Genomic DNA, 20,397 nt, shown 5'->3' with positions numbered 1-20,397 from the left:
AATATAACTTTTATCCCTCTCATCCCTACTAATAATATCAGCTAGACGATACAGCCATGAGCGGACTTGGTGGCACAAGATCAGCACTTACCGTTACGTAGGCCCTGAACACATCATTGTCACGATGCAGATTCCTCATGTATTCCATACAGCCTTCCTCTTCCATACAATATCGGATATAAGGCTTGAAAAGAGATTCAAACTGCAGAATAAAGGAGACGATAAAGAGATTTGTCACTACAACAGTGATTGGTGGAAATGCTCCTTGACAAAGGCAAATGAAAATGCCGAAACGTTGGTGCAATTTTTAGTGTCTTGACTCGTAATTTAGTGCCGCCTTTGGGTGCGGTTTGTAACTACGTCGGCTGAGTGACTGGAGTGCAACCACTAATATTTGGCTGAAAATTTGCGTGTCGGTCCTAGCATAAATACTTTATTTTGAGTCTCTGGCTGCTCAAGTTGTGTTCCTACTTGAGGCGTCACTGACAATGGACTGATAATGTTAAACCTGAATAATTCTGAAGTACCATTTTGAAGCCTTTCTGGAAGTCCATGGGATTTAGCAAGCTTCTACTTTTCCTAGTCTTCTCCAGAACCGGAACCATGATGCTGGCCCAGAGCGTCCGATGAAGCTGAATGATCTCCTGCACGTTGCTGAACAATTTCTCCGGCTCCACCTTTCACAACAAAAGTTACAGTATAAGCAAATTATCGATAAAGGGCTTCAATACTGAAACACATGAGTGTTGTTTCTCCTTTTTTGAAAGTAAAAATCTCAAATCTGAAAACCTCTTATTTTTGGGGTTTTAATGTTAAAATATGGGAATAGAATAAAGATGATAAATAAATAACACTATAGCCCAGGGGTGGGGAACCTCTGGCCCGCGGGCCGTAAACGACCCCTGTAGGCAGTTTATGTGGTCTACCCACCGTTCTGTACAGGAGACAAGGAAGGGAGTCTTGCGTCACCACCACACGCGAGACTCCCTTCCTTGTCTCCCGTACAGACCGCAGGGAGTGAGTTCACACGAAAGGCAGCAGGTAATCAGCGGCGGCCGGAGCATGGGACAGAGGGGAATAAAGGTACTTATCAAAATTTGCAACTTTTTATGGCCCCTGGAAGGATTTTATCCATATAAAATGGCCCTTTTAAGAAAAAAGGTTCACCACCCCTGCTATAGCCTGCAAGCAAGCTTGTTCTCCAGAAATAATAGTGCCACATACTGTACAATATTACACAGTCACATGAGCGATCCGTCTTACCTCACACAATATTCCAGACTCCTGGAGATTCAGCAGGCAGCACAGGAACAGCTGGAGGGAGAAAATCAAAATAAAGTTTGATTTGGGTCGCTGATAGAAGTGTCTTTCTTTGCACAAACTCCTGGTGTAACCCAGGCACATATACTACTGCTCTCTCCGGGTGTAACCCAGGCACATATACTACTGCTCTCTCCTGGTGTAAACCAGGCACATATACTACTGCTCTCTCCCACTGTAACCCAGGCACATATACTACTGCTCTCTCCCACTGTAACCCAGGCTCATACACTACTGCTCTCTCTCGATGTAACCCAGGCACATATACTACTGCTCTCTCCTGGTGTAACCCAGGCACATATACTACTGCTCTCTCCTGGTGTAACCCAGGCTCACATACTACTGCTCTCTCCTGGTGTAACCCAGGCACATATACTACAGCTCTCTCCTGGTGTAACCCAGGCACATATACTACTGCTCTCTCCTGGTGTAACCCAGGCACATATACTACTGCTCTCTCCTGGTGTAAACCAGGCACATATACTACTGCTCTCTCCCACTGTAACCCAGGCACATATACTACTGCTCTCTCCCACTGTAACCCAGGCTCATACACTACTGCTCTCTCTCGATGTAACCCAGGCACATATACTACTGCTCTCTCCTGGTGTAACCCAGGCACATATACTACTGCTCTCTCCTGGTGTAACCCAGGCTCACATACTACTGCTCTCTCCTGGTGTAACCCAGGCACATATACTATGCTCTCTCCTGCTGTAATCCAGGCACATATAATACTGCTCTCTCCCGGTGTAACCCAGGCACATTTACTACTGCTCTCTCCTGATGTAACCCAGGCACATATACTACTGCTCTCTCCTGGTGTAACCTAGGCACATATACTACTGCTCTCTCCCAGTGTAACCAGGGCACATATACTACTGCTCTCTCCCGGTGTAACCCAGGCACATATACTACTGCTCTCTCCTGGTGTAACCCAGGCACATATTTGGCACATGTAGGAATACTCACATCTGTTATGACCTTCAGTTTCTTGATATATGTGGCTTCTGTGTGTATAAGCTCCCAAATGGCCTCTTGCTGGTGGCACTGTCGTCTTGTTAACGTCTGCAGGAACAAGCGTCAGGAAATGTGTCAGTAAATACAGCATTTCCCTGCAGTTACAGAGCTTCCCTGGATAAAATGCCAGACTCCACCACCACTGACCTCTATCTACATAATATAATGATTATCAGCAATCATAGCTTCTTCATCATTATTCTCTACTGGCTTCACATCTGACCTTGTTTAATGACCCTACCTTCAGCAATAGCCTCCAACTACGGATATATGCTCTCTATATACAGATATATATAGCCTCTATTAATACGCACCATTGTCCTCTACTTACAGAGCTGTTCTCCAACAGTAAATTATAGGTATGAGTATTATCTAGATCACTACTAACTCTGAATAACCTGCAAATACAGATATACTTTAGATCAGTAAATTCAGTTTCCGCTACATATGGATCTGTTCTAGAACCCTCAGAATCTGTTCTGTAATCCCACACTCAGGATTATATAACCGCTTCCATGCAGCTCATAGAAATCCTTCAATACGTTTAATCTTCAATATAAATAAAAGCTTCACACTGACGATTATACACCAGATGGATGCTACAGATATTAGTATTGGGATATTTGTGTGTTGTTGTTTTACCTCCGGAACCTCAATGATTTCCTGCCAGCTATCTTCCAGGCTGAGGTTTGTATCATCTTCCTCCTCTTCCCATGAATCCTGATCGAAACACATCTGCTGGGGTAGCTTAGGAAGCCCGAACATACTGTAGGAGTGCAGTTTACTTTCCAGCTGCTCCATCTTATCTATTTCCTAAAACAAGAAAATATCCATGAATAGAAGTACCCTGAAAGAGCCACAAAGCCGAAATTGCACCTGCAGATTTACTAACAGAGGTGAGAAATGCTGGAAGCTGCCTGCATCTAGTCCACACCTCATACTGGAGTTTAAATCTCGACTCGGCGGTTGGAAGAGTACTAATAACATCTCAGAAACCAGTGCCGTATATGTGAAAGCAGACTGCTGCTAATGTATGCAAATGAGGAGTCTCCATGCTAATACCATTGGCTGGGGGCAGTAGGGCCACTTTGTGACCGAGCAGATTCCCTTCTTTGTTCGGCCGTTACTGTGGCTCGTGCTGGGACACTTGGCAAGACCCGTGGGGCTACCCAAATAAAAGGAACAGCTGGGAAGAGCGGGCGAGGGTTGGATCGCTGAATGAGCCTCATACAATTGGAGCTATCTCAAAATAAGTGACAGGGTGACACGAAGCTAAAAGCTGCTTCTATTCAAACAGCATCGCAATAAGAAATAATATCTAGAAAACACAAAATCGCAATAATGGTAAATCACTAATCCCTGCTTCTACACCGATGCTAATTGTTTAACAAACAACACGATTACTACGCAAACGAGTTATGAGTTTACCTTTAATTTGTAAATGTTTTTTTTTTAGGCTGTGGTGTTTAGAGGCAATTAAAGGGAAAAACATCTAATTTCTTGAATATACATAGTCTTTAATTGTATAAATAAATAAAAAAAACACCAAGACTCATTATGCTAATACACGGTATGCACCATTCGCAAACTTATTTGTGTGGTTGTAAAAACAAACCATTTGGCAGATGCTATTCAGAGCCCCCAACATGTGAGAATGCAATGGAATAGAATAATAGATGTTTGCAGATCAAAGGCTCTGGGGAGCGAGAGGTGAGAACTGGGCTATAGGGACAGGTTTGGCTGGTGGACTGGCCAGGTCACAGCTAGGTGCGCACGCACCACATTACCATCATTAACATGTATTTACAGAGCTCCAAACGCTGCCATTGTGGGCCGTCTGGTTGAAGACAAGACCTGAATGTCATTTGTAATTGCATTTTCAAATATAGGAAGAGGTCAAGGCCCCCATTATGTCACACTGCAATGCGGGGCTAAAGGACATGTATTCACCTATTGTGAACAATAATAGGTATGGCTTTATTTACACAGGGGCCACCAGCTATATACAATACTCAGGCACAAATTTATGTGGATTCCATATGTGTACACATCTGCACCATTGTTACAGTGTGGCCTTTGTGACACTACAATAAGTGTGTGCTTGTGGCTTAGGTATACACGTTTAGGTGAATGGTCACAATTTCTTCCCTTACGTACAACACTACAGAAAATGTATGACTTAAAATGAAAATGTCATTTATTTGTTGTCTATACTGACTAATTACCAAGGATGAAGTTACCAGAGGAACAAAAGTACATGGGGATGTACTCAGTCTTCAAAAGTGATTCATTGGAGAAAGATTAAGTACAGCCAATCCGCTCCTAACTGCCATGTTACAGGCTGTGTTTGAAAAAAAAAAATGAGCTGATTGGTTGGTAGGGGAGTTTTTTTTACATATTAGTAAATGGGTGTTTTGGCCCTGGAATCTAAACATTGATTAAGATTGATTTGAACTGCTCTGTCATCGATCAGAATCAACCTGTATTTAATATACTCCTTGGAGTTCCACCTGCTTTCCCATATATAATATATATAGTCAAATGGGTAAAGAAACAGCACTCCAGTATACAACAGGCAGCGATGCTTTGTTCACAAAAGCAAACCACTCACCCTTTCAGTATGAAGAAGATGACTAGCACTCGCTTGAGTTGAGAGAAGATGAAGGTTTGTCCCAACATCATGTAAAGCAGACGCTGTTTTGGACCCCTCAGTGTCTGCTTCACGTGATGTTGTAATAAGTCTTAATATTCAATTCTATTGTGTGCCGGTTGTCTTCTTCATACTCAAGGGGTGAGTGATGTGTGTGTGTGTGTGTGTATATTTATATTATTATTTTAGATTGGTAACATTGATAAAGTAGATCAGTGATTGCTAACCTTGACACTCCAGCTGTTGTTGAACTACACATCCCAGCATGCCCTGCTACAGTTTTACTATTTGGCCATGCTAAAACTGAGGGCATGCTAGGATGTGTAGTTCAACACCAGCTGGAGCGTCAGGGTTAGCCATCACTGAGGTAGCCATTTTAAATATCATTATTTTATAAATCTTAAACATAATATCATTTATAAATATGTACAAGCACATTATAATGGCTAGTATATAATATGTCACCTTTCCAAATGGACCAGTAGTGCCGGATCCGAAGAAGCCACTGAAGCGGCTGGCAGCTCGGTTCTTCCAGGTGTCGTTGCCATTGTTGGGCAGTGAACTACAATTCTGGCTTGGATCTTGCACCGGGATACTGGCATCCCCGAGAAATTCTGTCATATTCTTCCTTCTCCTCCCTGGAGCCTGAGCACAAAGGGACAGAATGATCATTATATATATTTATACATATATATGTGTGCATCATCATTGTATATATTTATACATATATATGTGTGCATCATCTATGGCTGGCCGTACATAGCAATCTCTATAGCATTAAAAAAAATAAACAAAAGCTTTCAAAATTCCTAGTAACAATACAAATGAAGGAACTCCAGTTATTAGACACCCGGGGCGACACAAGCCCTCGTCAGTCAAAAGATGGGTCTCCCAAAGCTCTCACTTACAGGTTTCCATAGCTGGCTAATCCCCAGGGCTGTTATTCCTGAAGTTGTATATACGCCCTGGTTCCTTACAGGTGTCAACACATAGCACAGGGTTAATTACAGTCCCATAGTTGCGCAATGACAGGGATAAGCACCATTGTGTAAACTTAAGCACAATAAACATGCATGAAAACTGCCGGTGTAACCACAATAACCCAAATAACCAAACACTGATACAGTTACCGTCCGTTTCTAACTGTTACCTAAGGATGTGGATTCAAAAATGACAATATTTGTGCATCAGAACAAGTGACAACGTCATATTCACTGTCTAATTTGCCAAAATTAAAATACTTTTACTCATTAAGGATTTCAGTTCTCCAGTGAGTAATATCTCTACACGCATTTCAGTCGCTGTTCCCAACATTATGTCTGTTTATGCAAATAATCAAAACCCAATAAAGAAAACAGGCGGATTGGACATCAGTTTTTCACTTTATATACATATGTACATCTGCAGTTACCTTTTAAAAGGATACAAATGATTGAAAGCACATATACGGGTATTGTCATATGAAGAATGACATACTCACCTCTACCTGGAACGGGGCGACCAGACAAACAGAACAGTCACCATTATTTATCATGCGGTCTGTACGGTGCTGTACAGGCACCACTGCTGCAGGTGGCCCCGGACCTGTCCTGTGTTTCCTCCCTTTACAACTAATATCTCATATCTCCTTTCAGGCTCCTCAGCAGGGAGGACACACAGATGAAAGTCTTGTGTCAATACTCAGCAGAACGTTAATAGCCATTGAGGCAGATAGCGCTGCTGGATGGCTGGCAGCTTAGTCACTGCAATTACATTCCTGCTTCATTTATTTATTTTTACTTGATTGTAATGGACTCTGCGGCTTTAAGAAAAGGAGGCAGCAGAAATGTATTTGCATGTAGTGGGCGGGGAAAAGCTGCAGCAGCTGGTGCTCAGACTGTATGCTAATGAGCATGACTGCCTTCTGTTTAACCCCTTCAGGAATAAGGGAAACTGCAGAGCACAATGTCCCCAATATCATAGAAGTGTCCCCGATATGTGCCGCTACAAGCATTTATTAGGTTTCTACTTGTATTACAGATGGACAAAAAACATTCCAGTCTCCAGACTGAGTCACTAGGATCAGATATTGGTCTTAACAGTTGTATTTGCTCAGACAAACATGATGTGACCCCATCCAGACAATGTATTGTACCCACTCCGCACACCCAGACCTAAAGATAAACACACAGCTGGCAATCCACATGTACCACAACGCACTATTCCCTGCCTTACAGCAGACAATATTCCATATTCTCATTCTGCCCGTCTCTATAATATGCTTCCCTCGAGTTATAGGTTCAACGTCTGACTGTAAGATGAAAAAAATCACATGCTGGGACTTGTAGTTCTACTAATAGTTTGCAAACTATAGCCTGGTGCCAAGTACACGCACTGAATGGGCAGAACATATATTGTTATTAGTCCAAGGCACGATGGCAGAGCCGCACAAATGTAATAATTATTTTATTTATATAGCGCTCTTTTTCCACCAGGACTCAAGGCGCTTTGCAGCCATTTTGGGTAATTTAGCCTCACAAGGTACAAAGTTTAGGCAGCCATCTTGGGCGCAATGAGTAGGATTACCTTGGGTGGCATAGTCAACAGTATGGCATCAGTGGCTAGACAAGGTCTAGCCACTGATGGCTTAGGTCAACACCTAAAAAGGGTTGACACACGGTTATGATCGACATAGGCAATGTCGACACGAGTACTTCGTGATTGTCTCCCCCCCCCCCAAAAAAGTGTGACTAGCGCAGCGAGACACCACACCCGAAGCATAGCGAGCGTCCATGTCGACGTACAATTATATAGACACCAAAAAAAACATGAAAGACTCATGTCAACCTCTTGACTGTCGACCTTGCCTATGTTGATCATAAGCTTGTGTTGACCTGACATTGTCGACCTAAGGTATGTCAATTTCAACCATTAGTGGTCAACCTGGTGACTGTTGACCTAGACATTGTCTATCATCTATACCATAACCATAGTCAACACCTAGAAGAGATGACACAAAATGGGGGGATTACAACATCTAATGCTCAGAGGGGCTAATTCGGTAACCTCACTGTTTTTGGTAATCTGTGTGAGCACTTGGAATTGCGGTCGCGACTGCAGTCTAAATATCAACAGGGGTGGCGACACAGCATTTTCGGTGCACCATCCGGACAACGCAGGCTTGTCTGGACAGTTGGGGGGAGGACTGCAGCGGCTGTGTGACATCACACGCAGCCCAAAAAATGGCCAGCATATATGGGAAAACATATAAAGATATATATAAAGGGGGGGGATGTACAATGATAACAAGACTATAACAACATAGCAGTCAGTAATCACACAACTATGCAAATACAGTCTGAACGCTGCACCCGAACACCAGCTGATGGGCATGGACCTACTGTATGTGCACAGAGCTAGAACCCAGATGTTATTTACAGAACATCCCAGAAACGAAGCAATTACACAACTACAATATATGAAACACAAATATTAAGTCTCACATTACATTTCTGCAAAAAGCATTCAGGTTGCAAAAAAAAAAATAGAAAAGATGCAAAATAAAAAACTGAAAAAGAGATCATTTGTAGTCCCGCACAGACACAAAGGTACTAAGGGCCCAGCTTCCCACTTCAATAATAAAATGCTTAATGCTGTAAGAATCCTTCTGCAAGCTCCAGGGATACAATGCTGGGAGCCCCAGTGGATTTTGGGACCATACACAGCTACCCAGTGTGGTTTACCCTCAATAATGTGGACATCCCCAGAGCTGGTACATTCAAACTTAATCCAGAAGAGCCCGCAAATACTCACCTCTAAATCATTGGTTGTCATCAGGACCTCATCTATGACGGCCAGGCGATCCCAACTCTTCCAAGCCGATAGTCTACCCATTGCTTTCTCACCATCGATGACCTTTTCCTTCATTTTGTCTGCTGAATTGTGGACTTGGATGTCGTTTAAAAAGAATTCGCTTAAAAAAACCAGAGAGGGCTTTGGTGTCTGTGCCCGGACATGAGCAGTCTCACAGGGGTCTTGTGTCAGAGCAGGACCCCAGTCCTCTCATTACTCTGAGCACTGAGATGTATGAGGAGGGGTTAATATAGGGGCTGTAGGAGTGACCAGTGAAACCTCATTTCCCTCCTGTCACCATTCAGAGGAGAAGATTGCATCAATTCATCAGTGGCTGACAGAGATGAAAGGGAGTGTGAGCTTCTGAGCTGTCAGCCAGGGAGCATATTCACACCTCTGCCCATTCACTGCTGAGCCCAGGGCCTGCTAGGACTGCAGACATTCAGGTGCAATACAGGCAGTTTATGGCTATGACACATTATGCAAATCATCTCATTAGGGTGATTGTTTATTTTTTTAAACAAACTTCCAAATAAACAAACTCAATTCATATATTGTAGCTGATTCATACCTAACGTCATAGACGTTGTATACAGAACCTCTGCAGATGGACTGTGCGCCTGCTTCATTCTAGATATCGAGCAAACACCAGTGTCCCGCCTGCTGCCACAGAACTACAAGTACAAGCATTCCCTCTTGCAAATGCGGCACCGTTAGGTTAAAAGTAAGAAACCTGGCTTTACCAGCTGTTGAGAAGCTACAAGAGCAAGCATGCTCTACCAGCCAAAGCTGCTTCTCCGCAACAGCTGGAGTCAAAGATACAGAAAACAGATGTGAGCAGTTTAGGTAACACACGAGGTCTAGGCGCTCCTATGCCAATGTGCACGGGAGCGCAATGTGTTTATTCTGCGCATGTGCATTTCTGCGAGCATGCACTGTGTGGGACGGAGGGTCGGGGGATACACCCATTAAAATGCTGGGTGCCGGATGTCAGCTGCCCGCCCTCTCCCCGTACAGGACACGCGCATAGCACCTGAAAGTGTCTTCGTTTTGCATGTACGCTCCACATCATTCAATGGACGGTTACCATCAAACGACTGCGAATGAATGGATGCAAAGGGGGGTAGGCGGCAATGTGAGCGGTGGGCGGGCTTAAAAAATACATGCATCGCTGTGAACTTCGCAGTCAACCAGAATAACCTCCAAGGGCCAAAAGAAAGGGGGGGTTTCTATGATGCACCTCCATGCTATACATGCATAGGTCGACATGCATTGCGTCGACCACTGCAGGTCAACTGGGCTTAGGTTGACACCTGAAATAAATCGATATGGTCATAATGTGTTTTAACTTTTTTGTCCCGACAGGCGGTATTCTATGCCCTACCATCCACTGCGGCATAGTGAGCTGAGAGCCACGAGACACCGTGCCAGAAGCATGGCGACCGCAGCGGCACACTTTGATGGTGTCAACAGTCGGGACAAAAAAAACATGAAAAACTCATGTTGATCTTAAGACTGCCAACTTTGCCATTGTCGACATAATGCTTGTGTGGACCTTCCCAACCTGTTGACCTATTTCAGGTGTTGACCTTCAGTGGACGACCCAATGACCCAGACCCCACAGCCAGCCCTAGGAACCGCTCTTTTGTATTATATTAACCTACAAATCTTTTGCGGTTCAGAACTTTATGTTGGCATCACAGGCTGTATACACACGGTGCCATATGTACCATGTTACCAACAGATATGGACTATAGCCCATATGGGAAGTTCATGTCGCACTATGGGGGTCATTCTGATTGGCTCGGTAAGCTGCAAAACTCGCAGCTTACCGAGCCTCAGTGACACTGCCCCGACAAATCCCCACCCCCGCTGCTGCTGTTTCCCCTCGCAACCATGTGAGGGGCTGTGCTATGAATATAATTTGATGGTTTCCAACCATTCAAAGATCTCCTCTGCCTTTGCAAATATAAGTCAGTCTAACTTATAGGTGCACAGAATGAAGGCAGGGCAGGCGGCTGACGTCATGTGATGTCAGCCGCCCCCTGCCCCGGCAGGCAGCGGCTTGCCCGCGTACCCATCGGAACGCCCAGTGTTCTCATGAAACACTGGGTGTTCTCATGTCCCAGCACCGCCCTCCCCTCTGCAAACCTGACCATCGGGGCAGGGGCCCGAATTCAGTTCACTCCAACTTTCAGGTGAATGGTCTGATCCTCTGTCCTAGTTTATTCTAGGGTCCCACCAGGGACGTCACTGAACGATATCGGCTACCCAGGATTCTTAGGTTTAACCTATTCTAATGCTGGACACACATTATAGGACATTTTTAAACTATATGCATAATAACAATATCGGTAACAATATTATCGTGCATATAGTCACCTGCTCTCGCAAACACCTGCATGTCCAGCGAGGGGGCTTGGTGACCATATTGTTAGCGACATTGTCCAGTGTGTACCTGCTAGATCGTTTGAGCGGGAGTTCCACAGATATCGTTAATGATATTGATCATGGGAGGAATCGTAGAGTGTGTGCCCTTTTATTGATCACAAATCACCGCAACTCCTGAATAAACTCAATTTGGAATGACTCCGCTGAGGTAATAAGTCCTGGAACTGGATAATACTTCTGTGGGCATGCTGGGACTTGTTGTCCTGTGGCGTCTAGTAATCTATAGTTACACTTCTTTCACCATAGTGAATAGTTGATTCTATGATACATTTGTGACTGTTTACCCCATTGTGGACAGTTTGTTTTATATAGTTAATTACGATTAAACATAAAGAATTTGTTACATTCTAAAACGTCCCAGTTCTCCCAAACCACAGATGACAAATCCACTGGTGGGTGAATATACGTTTGTTTGTTGATTGCTGATATCGCAATTAGTACCTTTATTACCCACAATCATGAGCGGATATACAGGACACGCAGGACAATCAGCTCATACAATGCTCTCTTCATTGTGAAACAAAATGAAATCATTTTAACTTTATCAGACTGAGGGATCTTTAGTTTCCTGAAAGTATATGAGTATAATACACTTGTTTCACTGAATAGAACGTTAACACCTCTGCTCATGTCCCATTGTCCTTCTCCCTTAATAAGCTATCTTCCAATAAACTAGTGTGCATTGTTGTTTTTCACGGTGTCTAAAAGTCCTTTGGGCTGTACCATTAGTGGTATGCCTCAGCCCATAACATTGATCCCATCATTAGCATAGAATGAGGAATAGAGCACTTTCAAATCCACCAGTCTGACCCAAAGAACAAAGTAAGACATTGGAAAATATTCCCCTCGTTCCTTATGTATTCGCTAGCAACAGCTTTGAGCAATACAGGTATATCTGCAAATAATTTAAACACTATTAATAAATAGATTATGCATTATGTCGACAGTGCTGTAGGTCGAAAGGTTCAAACGGTCATCCTAGAATATGATTTATTAATATTATGGCCCTTATTCTGGTTTACTTGCAAAGGCAAATTCCTCCTCAGATGGACCAAACTATGTGCACTGAAGGGGGGGGGGGGGGGGGTAGATGTAACATGTGCAGAGAGAGTTAGATTTGGGTAAGGTATTTTGATTCTGTGCAGGGAAATACTGGCTGCATTATTTTTACACTGCAATATAGTTCTCACTTTGAAGTAATACTCCACCCGAATCTAATTCTCCCTGCACAAGTTACATCTGCCCCCTGCTGTGCACATGGTTTTGTCCATTTGAGAAGGAATTTGCCTTTGCAGGTGAACCAGAATTAGGGCATATAACACACCACAGACATTTACCCTAAACTGTCCAGGTCACTTTCATTAAAAGTATCAAAACAATGTTTACAGTAAACGATATCCTTTATAAAGAATAATGGCACAATAATCACATCCGTCAGTCTTCCTTAATGGTCAGGTAACAAGGCAACGTAATCCCTGATCACAGTGACGTGGTCAGTTCCCAATGTGTCTACACGTGTGTCGGCAGCTCACACCATGTTAGCTTTATGATGGCCACACACTAGTGCAACAATATGATTTATTTTTTAAAAATTTGCTGATATTCCAAGAGATTTATCAAGGCTTATGTGCAGGGGACAGATGATCGATGCCAAATCCATATAATGAAAGCCCTTCCATGTGTCTGGCTGACCTGCTTCAGTCCTGATCATAGGGAAACTATGTAAAGACAAGCTGCACTGCAGGTGGGGCAGATGTAACATGTGCAGAGAGAGTTAGATTTGGGTGAGGTGTAAAAATGGGATGCAGTTAGAATCCCGGCGGTCAAAATCCTGACCGCCAAAATCCCAACAATTTCTCCCTCTATGGGTGTCCACGACACCCATAGAGGGAGAATAAATTAGTGTGCCCGCTGCGTGGCGAGCGCAGCGAGCCCGCAAGGGGGGTGATCCACGTCCCCCCTTGTCGGGATTTCGGCGTCGGGATTTTGAACACCGGGATTCCGACCGCCGGGATTTAGTACCAATCCCGTAAAAATAAAGTAGCCAATATTTACCATGCACAGAAGCAAAATAACTCACCCAATCCTTGTCCGTATCATTAACCTCCCCTCTCCCTAATCTGAATATGTACAGGTGAGGGTGGGGGTCATTGACAAAGTGCGGGAACGAGCATCGTTAATGATATTCAGTGTACACACTAGGCAATATAGTAAAATATATAGCTCAGAGAGGCCCTTCTTAGCGATATCTTTTACTACATTGCCTAGTATGCTTGGGACTTTTCAAATATACATTACAGTATATATATATATATATATATATATATATATATATATCATAGGCAAACACAGGGGGGGGGGTTCTGGCTGCATGGAAACCCTGCCTCTTGTCAAGTGCCTTATATTATGACAACAACAGCACTGGTATATAATATGATCAATAGAGCTGCCACCACATCATGCAGTATAAGGGACAGAGCAGAGCTGCAGCACATGCCCAGTGTACCAGCTTCTTCTACCACATTTACTGTATGTGTGTGTCTGAGCCTTCAAACATTGCACTGGACCAGAGAGTAGCTGCCAGGAGGAAGAGACAGGAGCCTTACCATGAAGTGGGAGATTGGGAGCTTAGAAAGTGCAGTACTGGTTATGTATGTGTACTTAAATATTATGATGTTTAAACTTTTCCTGACCACTTATCTTATTTTAATGTTTGAAACAGCCTATACTATAGCCCATCTGTACTGCTAAATATTAATGCTGTATTCCATACAGTATCCAGTTTATAAAAAGACTAATGTTCAGGGCTGTTACCACTCCTGCAGACTCCTGTACCCCAATGAGCTGCAGAGTGGGCGATGTTGGATTACAGTTGGAATCCCTTCTCTAAAAATCCTGCATTTTCACTGCGCATATTATATATATACATAGCATACATATATATATATATATATATATATATATACACATACACATACACACACACATATATATATATATATATATATATATATATATATATACACACTTGCGAACATGCTTATTGTGAGCTGCACCTATTCTCAGCCTGCTTGAAAGTAGACACATATTGCCATATATTCCCAGATGTATCATACTGTATTTGCAGCATTATATTTAATAAGCGATACTTTCCTAATTACCGCTAGTTTCTTGATTCAATGAAACAGATGGCTCATTACTACACAGTCCTGCTGCTCAGACAGAGAATTTCCAGCAGCTTTGTCGCTTTCTCTGCCTCTTGAATAATTTTTTTTTTATCCAAATTTCACACATCATCACTAGGAAGACAAAAGGATCTGGTTTACAGCAGCTGCACAAAGAAACCCGTACAGCTTCACAGTGCCATTATAATCAGCGGTGCAGAGGGGACGACGCGAGAGCCAAAGCTCCGGAAATTCTAAGTAGAAGCAGCCAAACTGTACAGCAAATACAGGTAGAAAGTCTCCAATTTTATTCTATCAAAACAAAAGATTTTAATTAAAGAAACCTATACCCATTTTACATTCAACCAAACGAAATATAATTATTCATTGAATATAGTTTAATGTTTTACTAAAATGTGTATATAGTCGATGTGCCACATGCGATATCTTCCTGTTGGCCATGCAGCATGGCCAACTGGGCAATGTTGCATGCGACCGCAGGCACCCACAAATTGGGCTTACACACTGAGCGATGTTCCCAAAATGTCATTCCGATTCGGCTGAACATTCTACATCAGCCCGATATGGTCTCAGAGCCAGCTTAAATATCAAAGTTTCCAAGCCACATGTTCAAGCTCAGCCAGCAGGTTCACCAACTGTCACACTGGTGATGCAATGTGATTGGCTGGCAGATGTTTTGACACATAAACACGATACAAAGCAACCAATTACAACGCCAATATACTGTAATTCTGCAAATCTACCGACCAATGTGTGTCCTGCTGGGACAATGGCATCAAAGAAATGAGTCACTCCTAACATTTGTCTTGATATTAATATATAGGTGGTAATAATAACAATTGGAATGATAATTTTACTAAATGATTAGATACTTTCTTCCCAAAAATGGTAAATGTTGAGATTCCAGCCAGATGAGCTTGGACAGGCCTCATCGGTACATCTTCCTCCCTAATAGCACCTGGCGATACTACACCTGCCTATATTCTTTTCATGCCCTGTTATGTATATAAACAAGGGGACACTTAAGCTGAATGAACAGGCCAGCAGGCCAGGAATGTCATCGCTACTACAAAAGGGACCATTTTTCAAAAAATAACCCTGTTGTGGTGTCAGGGAGTTAGCGCGCCATCAGTAAACACTTCATGCGATCTCCGTGAGCACTTGATTCATTATTGTGCAAACATGAAGGTATATAGGCGACCATTTTGGTTTGTTTACACAACGGAAGACATATTTCACTGAAAAAGCAAAAGGTCTTTCGGGCCCTATAGACAAATGTGTATCATTTTCGAACAAATGGGCATCAGTTGGAGAACCGAGCCCTGAAACACTAACACAATTTACCTTGCGGTTCCCCACACGGAGTGGAGCCTGACAGAAAAACATAGGTCTCCGATGTGGGAGACTTCAAGAGAAACAAAATAGACAGAAAACTCGTATAATGTTCATCTAAATCAGTGGTTCTCAAACCCGGTCCTCAGGACCCCACACAGGTCAGGTTTTCCAGGTCACTCGGCAGGTGCACAGGTGACACATTTCAAAAGATCCACGGGTGGAACTAATGGTTTCACTTTTGATTCTGTGAAGAGACCTGAAAAACATGAACTGTGTGGGGTCCTGAGGACCGAGTTTGAGAACATGTGCTCTAAATAATATAAAGGCATTAGAAGTCACTGAAATCCAGACACCTGTATGACAGGTCTGCTGTGTTCCGTGACCCATATTTAGAATGCTTGTAAAACAAATCTGACACAGGTAAGCCAGTTGTTTATATAAAGGACATATCTATGATACATATTTCTATACACAAAGACGTGTATTGTATTGCAGTGTCAATAGACACAATATGGAGGAATGTTTTGTTACAATACGAAAGATCCATTTGTAACGGAGCTCCTGATAGGACATCCCTGATGTTATACAGAGTTTTACGAATGTAGGTGAGACTGTCTATTCGGCATACTAGTGGTAGAAGGCTGAGGTTTTGCTGTGAAACCTGTGTATTTTAGACTTCACGGCTCTGATTTGGTCTAATAACTGCAGGAACCAGAACAACGTTAGAAGTGACACAGTTCTGTAATTTGCTCTTGGAGTCGGCTTTCTGCCACAGAGATTGGTATTTCAATTACATGATGGTCTTTGCTCTGTAGAGTTACAGTGGTAACTTGTATTAGATTACCCTTCATAGCCAGTAAAACAACCCCTATTAGAACACATGTGACAACAATCTCTAAGTGACCTGTCACTGATTCTGTGGAGAATGAGTGTTGGGAGATTGGCATTGGGATTTGGTGTTCGCGTACATCTCGCATGGTATTGGGGGGGGGGGGGGGGAGGTTTGTCCAGCATTGAGCGGCGTTTCAGCTCTCAGTAAGCAGTGAATTTTGCTGCTTACTGAGCCAACCAGAATTAGGACCATTATTCCATACAATGTTTTACTAAATCCCATCGCCGATGTGGCATGTTCCTTCTTATACTCTGATTAAAGTAATACCCCTTTTACACCGCCGCAAAAACCCTGGTTTTTCCATTATGGACAGGTGTAAAAGGGGTTAACCCGTGTCCCTTTAAATGGGACTTTAACCCAGGTCCTGACCAGAGTAGAACACGGGCAGAACCTGGGTAGAGGGCAGTGTAAATGGGTACGCCGGATCATCCGACCCGGCTCCCGTTTATAGCAATGGGGAAGCCCAACCTCTGGACCGCAGCGTCCTGCGTTCAGTACAGAGGTTGGGCGGGGGACGCACACAGTCTCCGCTGCGGTCTGCCATACTGTGCAGACAGCAGCGGAGGCAGGAAGGAGGTGAATGGATGCCTGTAAGCAGCATCCATTCACCTCTCGGACGAGGGCTGGGGGGGTGCACGGGGGCTGGGGGAAGCCCAGCAGCTTACCTTGGTGCTGGGCTTGCCCCCAGCGTGACAATTGGTGGTCCCGGCAGGGTGATCGGCGGTCCCAACGCTTGAAGATGATGTCATCTCCCAGCGCAGCTCCCGTTTACACTGTGGGTCAGCATTGCAGTATAAACGGTGCAAATCCCGGATCCGACCTGGCTTGGAACCGTGTTCCAAATACCGGGTCGGATCCGGGATTTGGGTGTAAAAGGAGTAATATACAGTATGCAACTGTTTACTGGTACTTTCCCATTCCCCTCCAGTGTATTCTGAGATAGATTATACATCTAGTAAAGTAAATGGCACTCAGGATTATAGATATTGTCCCAGTGTTTGCTGTTACATTACCATTCATTGTGTGTGTGGATAGCCTTCAGCCACACTAGACCTTGCAAACACACTCATAGGGCAGTTGTAGCTGCTTATTGAAAGCAAAGCTGTGATGACTTCAACCTCTCAGTAAATCAATATATTAGGTCATTAAACACAAACTTCTCTGGATAACAAAGTGAAGATATGAAATACTAACTTACTAGGAATCAACATGTTTTAGATCTTGCATATGACAATTGGTGCCCCAGCCAATCGGCTCCTGTCATTTTTCGAACACATGACAGTGAGGTGCTGATTGGATGGAGCACCATTGATCATACGATCAAAAACAGGTTGATAAATGAGCCCCATAATATCCTTAGATGTTTCAGAAGGATGTACATGGTCACATTGCTGGGGAGATGTATGCAACCTCCCCAACCAATAAGATTCTAGCTATCATATAACAAGTATATTTTAAAACATGATCGGTATTAGCTGATTGGTTGCTATGGGAAACTTCTCTGTCTCTTTAGAAGGTTTGTTACATCTCCCGCCCCCATAAACACATAGATTGTGCCAACATCAAATGACAGCTGGAACCCCAAATTAATGTCAAGGCTTATTAATACAGCCTTGGATTGGCAGGACATGCTGAGACTTGTAGTTCTACAGAATCTAAGATGCAAGGCATGCTTCGCTGTCGATATAAAGGAAACATCAGCACAGACAGGTTTTCTGGTGTCAGCAGTGACATGAAGGTATAATCAGCAGTACACATGTCACTGTCTTATTCCTTGCACAGAAGGAGATTGATAAAATACCAGTCAATCCGACCCTAACTGCCATGTTATGAAAAATGACAGTTAGGAGACACTCAGTGGTACTTTTTCTCTCTCTCTACTTTATCATGCTCCAAGGCTTAGTACAAACTGCCATATTATGAAAAATGACAGTTAGGAGACACTTGGTGGTACTTTATCTCTCTCTCTCTCTCTCTGTACTTTATCATGGTCCAAGGCTTAGCACATGTACGCCACAGTGTTTAACACAAAGACACACAGCCCACAAGACAGGCTCAGTATTTGTAAAGGCTGAGCACACATCAGTCTTTCAAGGGCTCTGATGCGTTTCAGAAATGTGTGTCGTCGCCCCCCCAACACACCCCTTCACCACCCCCCAAATGCAGCTATTTCTGGTATTCTCCACAGCTGAGCCGCAAACACAATCCGCCTGACCAGAGAGTCCCAGACTAGAACCAAACCTCACTATCATTTTGAGAGTTACTTTGACCCAACGTATACATTTAAAAGCCATGGTTTTACTTTACCCCTTGAAGTTCTGTAAGGCGTACTGAATAGCTACCTAGGTGTATTACGAAAGGATTATTTAAATGAACAATACAAGCAGAACAAGTTATTACAGTTTAAGATGCCTCAAACAATTTGACCTATTTTCTTTATACCTCAGAGTCCTTGTCTGGCGTTCTGTCGGCTGAAGGGATCTTATGCCGGGGATTCCTTGGCAGACTCCCATTCGGTGCACCGTTGGCAGGCTTCTTCTTGGCAGACGGCCTGCCGCTGAAGAGCTGGATCCTTGCCGCCACCAGACCAGTCACCACCATCTCGCTGCCGATGACAGCACTGGGGTAACAATGAAGAGCGCTGATTTTTTTCAGATACCCGTCTCCGGCAAAACTCTTCGGCTTGTCCTCTTGGACATTCCACGTCTTAGTCCGAAGGCCCTTCATTGTGACTATTATACTACTTCCAGAACTCTACAATCCCCCAGGGACAGTCACATCTTCTAACTGAGAGGGGGGGGGACAAATCTGGACTGTAACGATCCAATCTTGGCCTTAAGCAAACAGAAAATAAAGTGTGTCTGTCCCATTTACTGTCCCGCAAATGCTAATCCAACCTCTCTGTCTCTTCCTGGGAATCTCTGTGAGCTGTCACTTAATACAATGACTAACTGAGGATTTAATGCCATGATTCACCTTTGATACTTTGAGAGGCCTATACTGACAGATATATGGTAGAATTATCTGAGCACACGCTTTGGACTGCTTATGTGTTATGATTGGAATCTCTGTAGAAACAAGGCCGGATCTATATTCATTGCTATTCTTACTATTCTATGTATATACAAGGACAGGAATATTTATTTACAGTTTGTTATATAGGAATACGGAGTGTTTGCAATTTCCAATGCACTGTTGTAACCTGTTCTGTGCAAATACATGTGTCTGCAGATACTGAGCCTGTTATACGTCATACGGCGCCGCATCGCCATGTGTAGCGCACTGTCTCCTTTTTTAAATGTGGACTCTTATTTGCATCAGTCACAGTGTACTGGATTAAAGGGTGGCCAAACATGTAACCGTAATTTTTTGGGGATGTTCCCACATCCCTCCCCCAGCCGGCAGTGTCCCGCGGCGGAGGGAAGGGGCAGTTGGGGGTCCCTCCTGCCACCCCCAGTCATGATCTCCCCAGCCCCATAGGCTGCACAATAGATGCTGTGCGCATAACGTATATTTTTCAGCCTGAGGGACTGGGGACATAGCCAGCAGCTCAGAGAGCCGCTAGCCATGCCCCTACAGTGACATAAACAGAGCGTGGCCTCGAAATAGGCCATGCACCGTATAGCTAGGCCCAAAAAATCGGGGTCCCGCTCCAGGCACTGAGAAAGTTGGGAGGTACGTCTACCAACAGTTCCTGTGCCTCAGGCCAGCTG

The 20,397-nt window shown here is 43.7% G+C and overlaps 1 protein-coding gene across 3 annotated transcripts in view; it reads right to left on the bottom strand.

Annotated features, from left to right (window-relative positions):
• PLEKHG5 (pleckstrin homology and RhoGEF domain containing G5) overlaps positions 1–20,397 on the bottom strand; it is a 254,737-nt gene that overhangs the window by 21,405 nt on the left and 212,935 nt on the right. For all 3 annotated transcript variants that reach the window (XM_083162965.1, XM_083162966.1, XM_083162967.1), the window contains 6 exons: positions 5,456–5,635; positions 2,983–3,153; positions 2,293–2,388; positions 1,264–1,314; positions 528–677; positions 92–202 (listed from right to left, as the gene is read on the bottom strand). In XM_083162965.1, the coding sequence (XP_083019091.1) occupies positions 92–202; positions 528–677; positions 1,264–1,314; positions 2,293–2,388; positions 2,983–3,153; positions 5,456–5,635 (759 nt within the window). The remainder of the gene's footprint in view (positions 1–91; positions 203–527; positions 678–1,263; positions 1,315–2,292; positions 2,389–2,982; positions 3,154–5,455; positions 5,636–20,397) is intronic.

Source organism: Crinia signifera, chromosome 19 (assembly GCF_055691185.1).
Source record: "Crinia signifera chromosome 19, ASM5569118v1, whole genome shotgun sequence".
NCBI lineage: Eukaryota > Metazoa > Chordata > Amphibia > Anura > Myobatrachidae > Crinia > Crinia signifera.
Note: the sequence above shows the minus strand (reverse complement) of the source record. Positions and strands in the feature narration are given on the sequence as shown.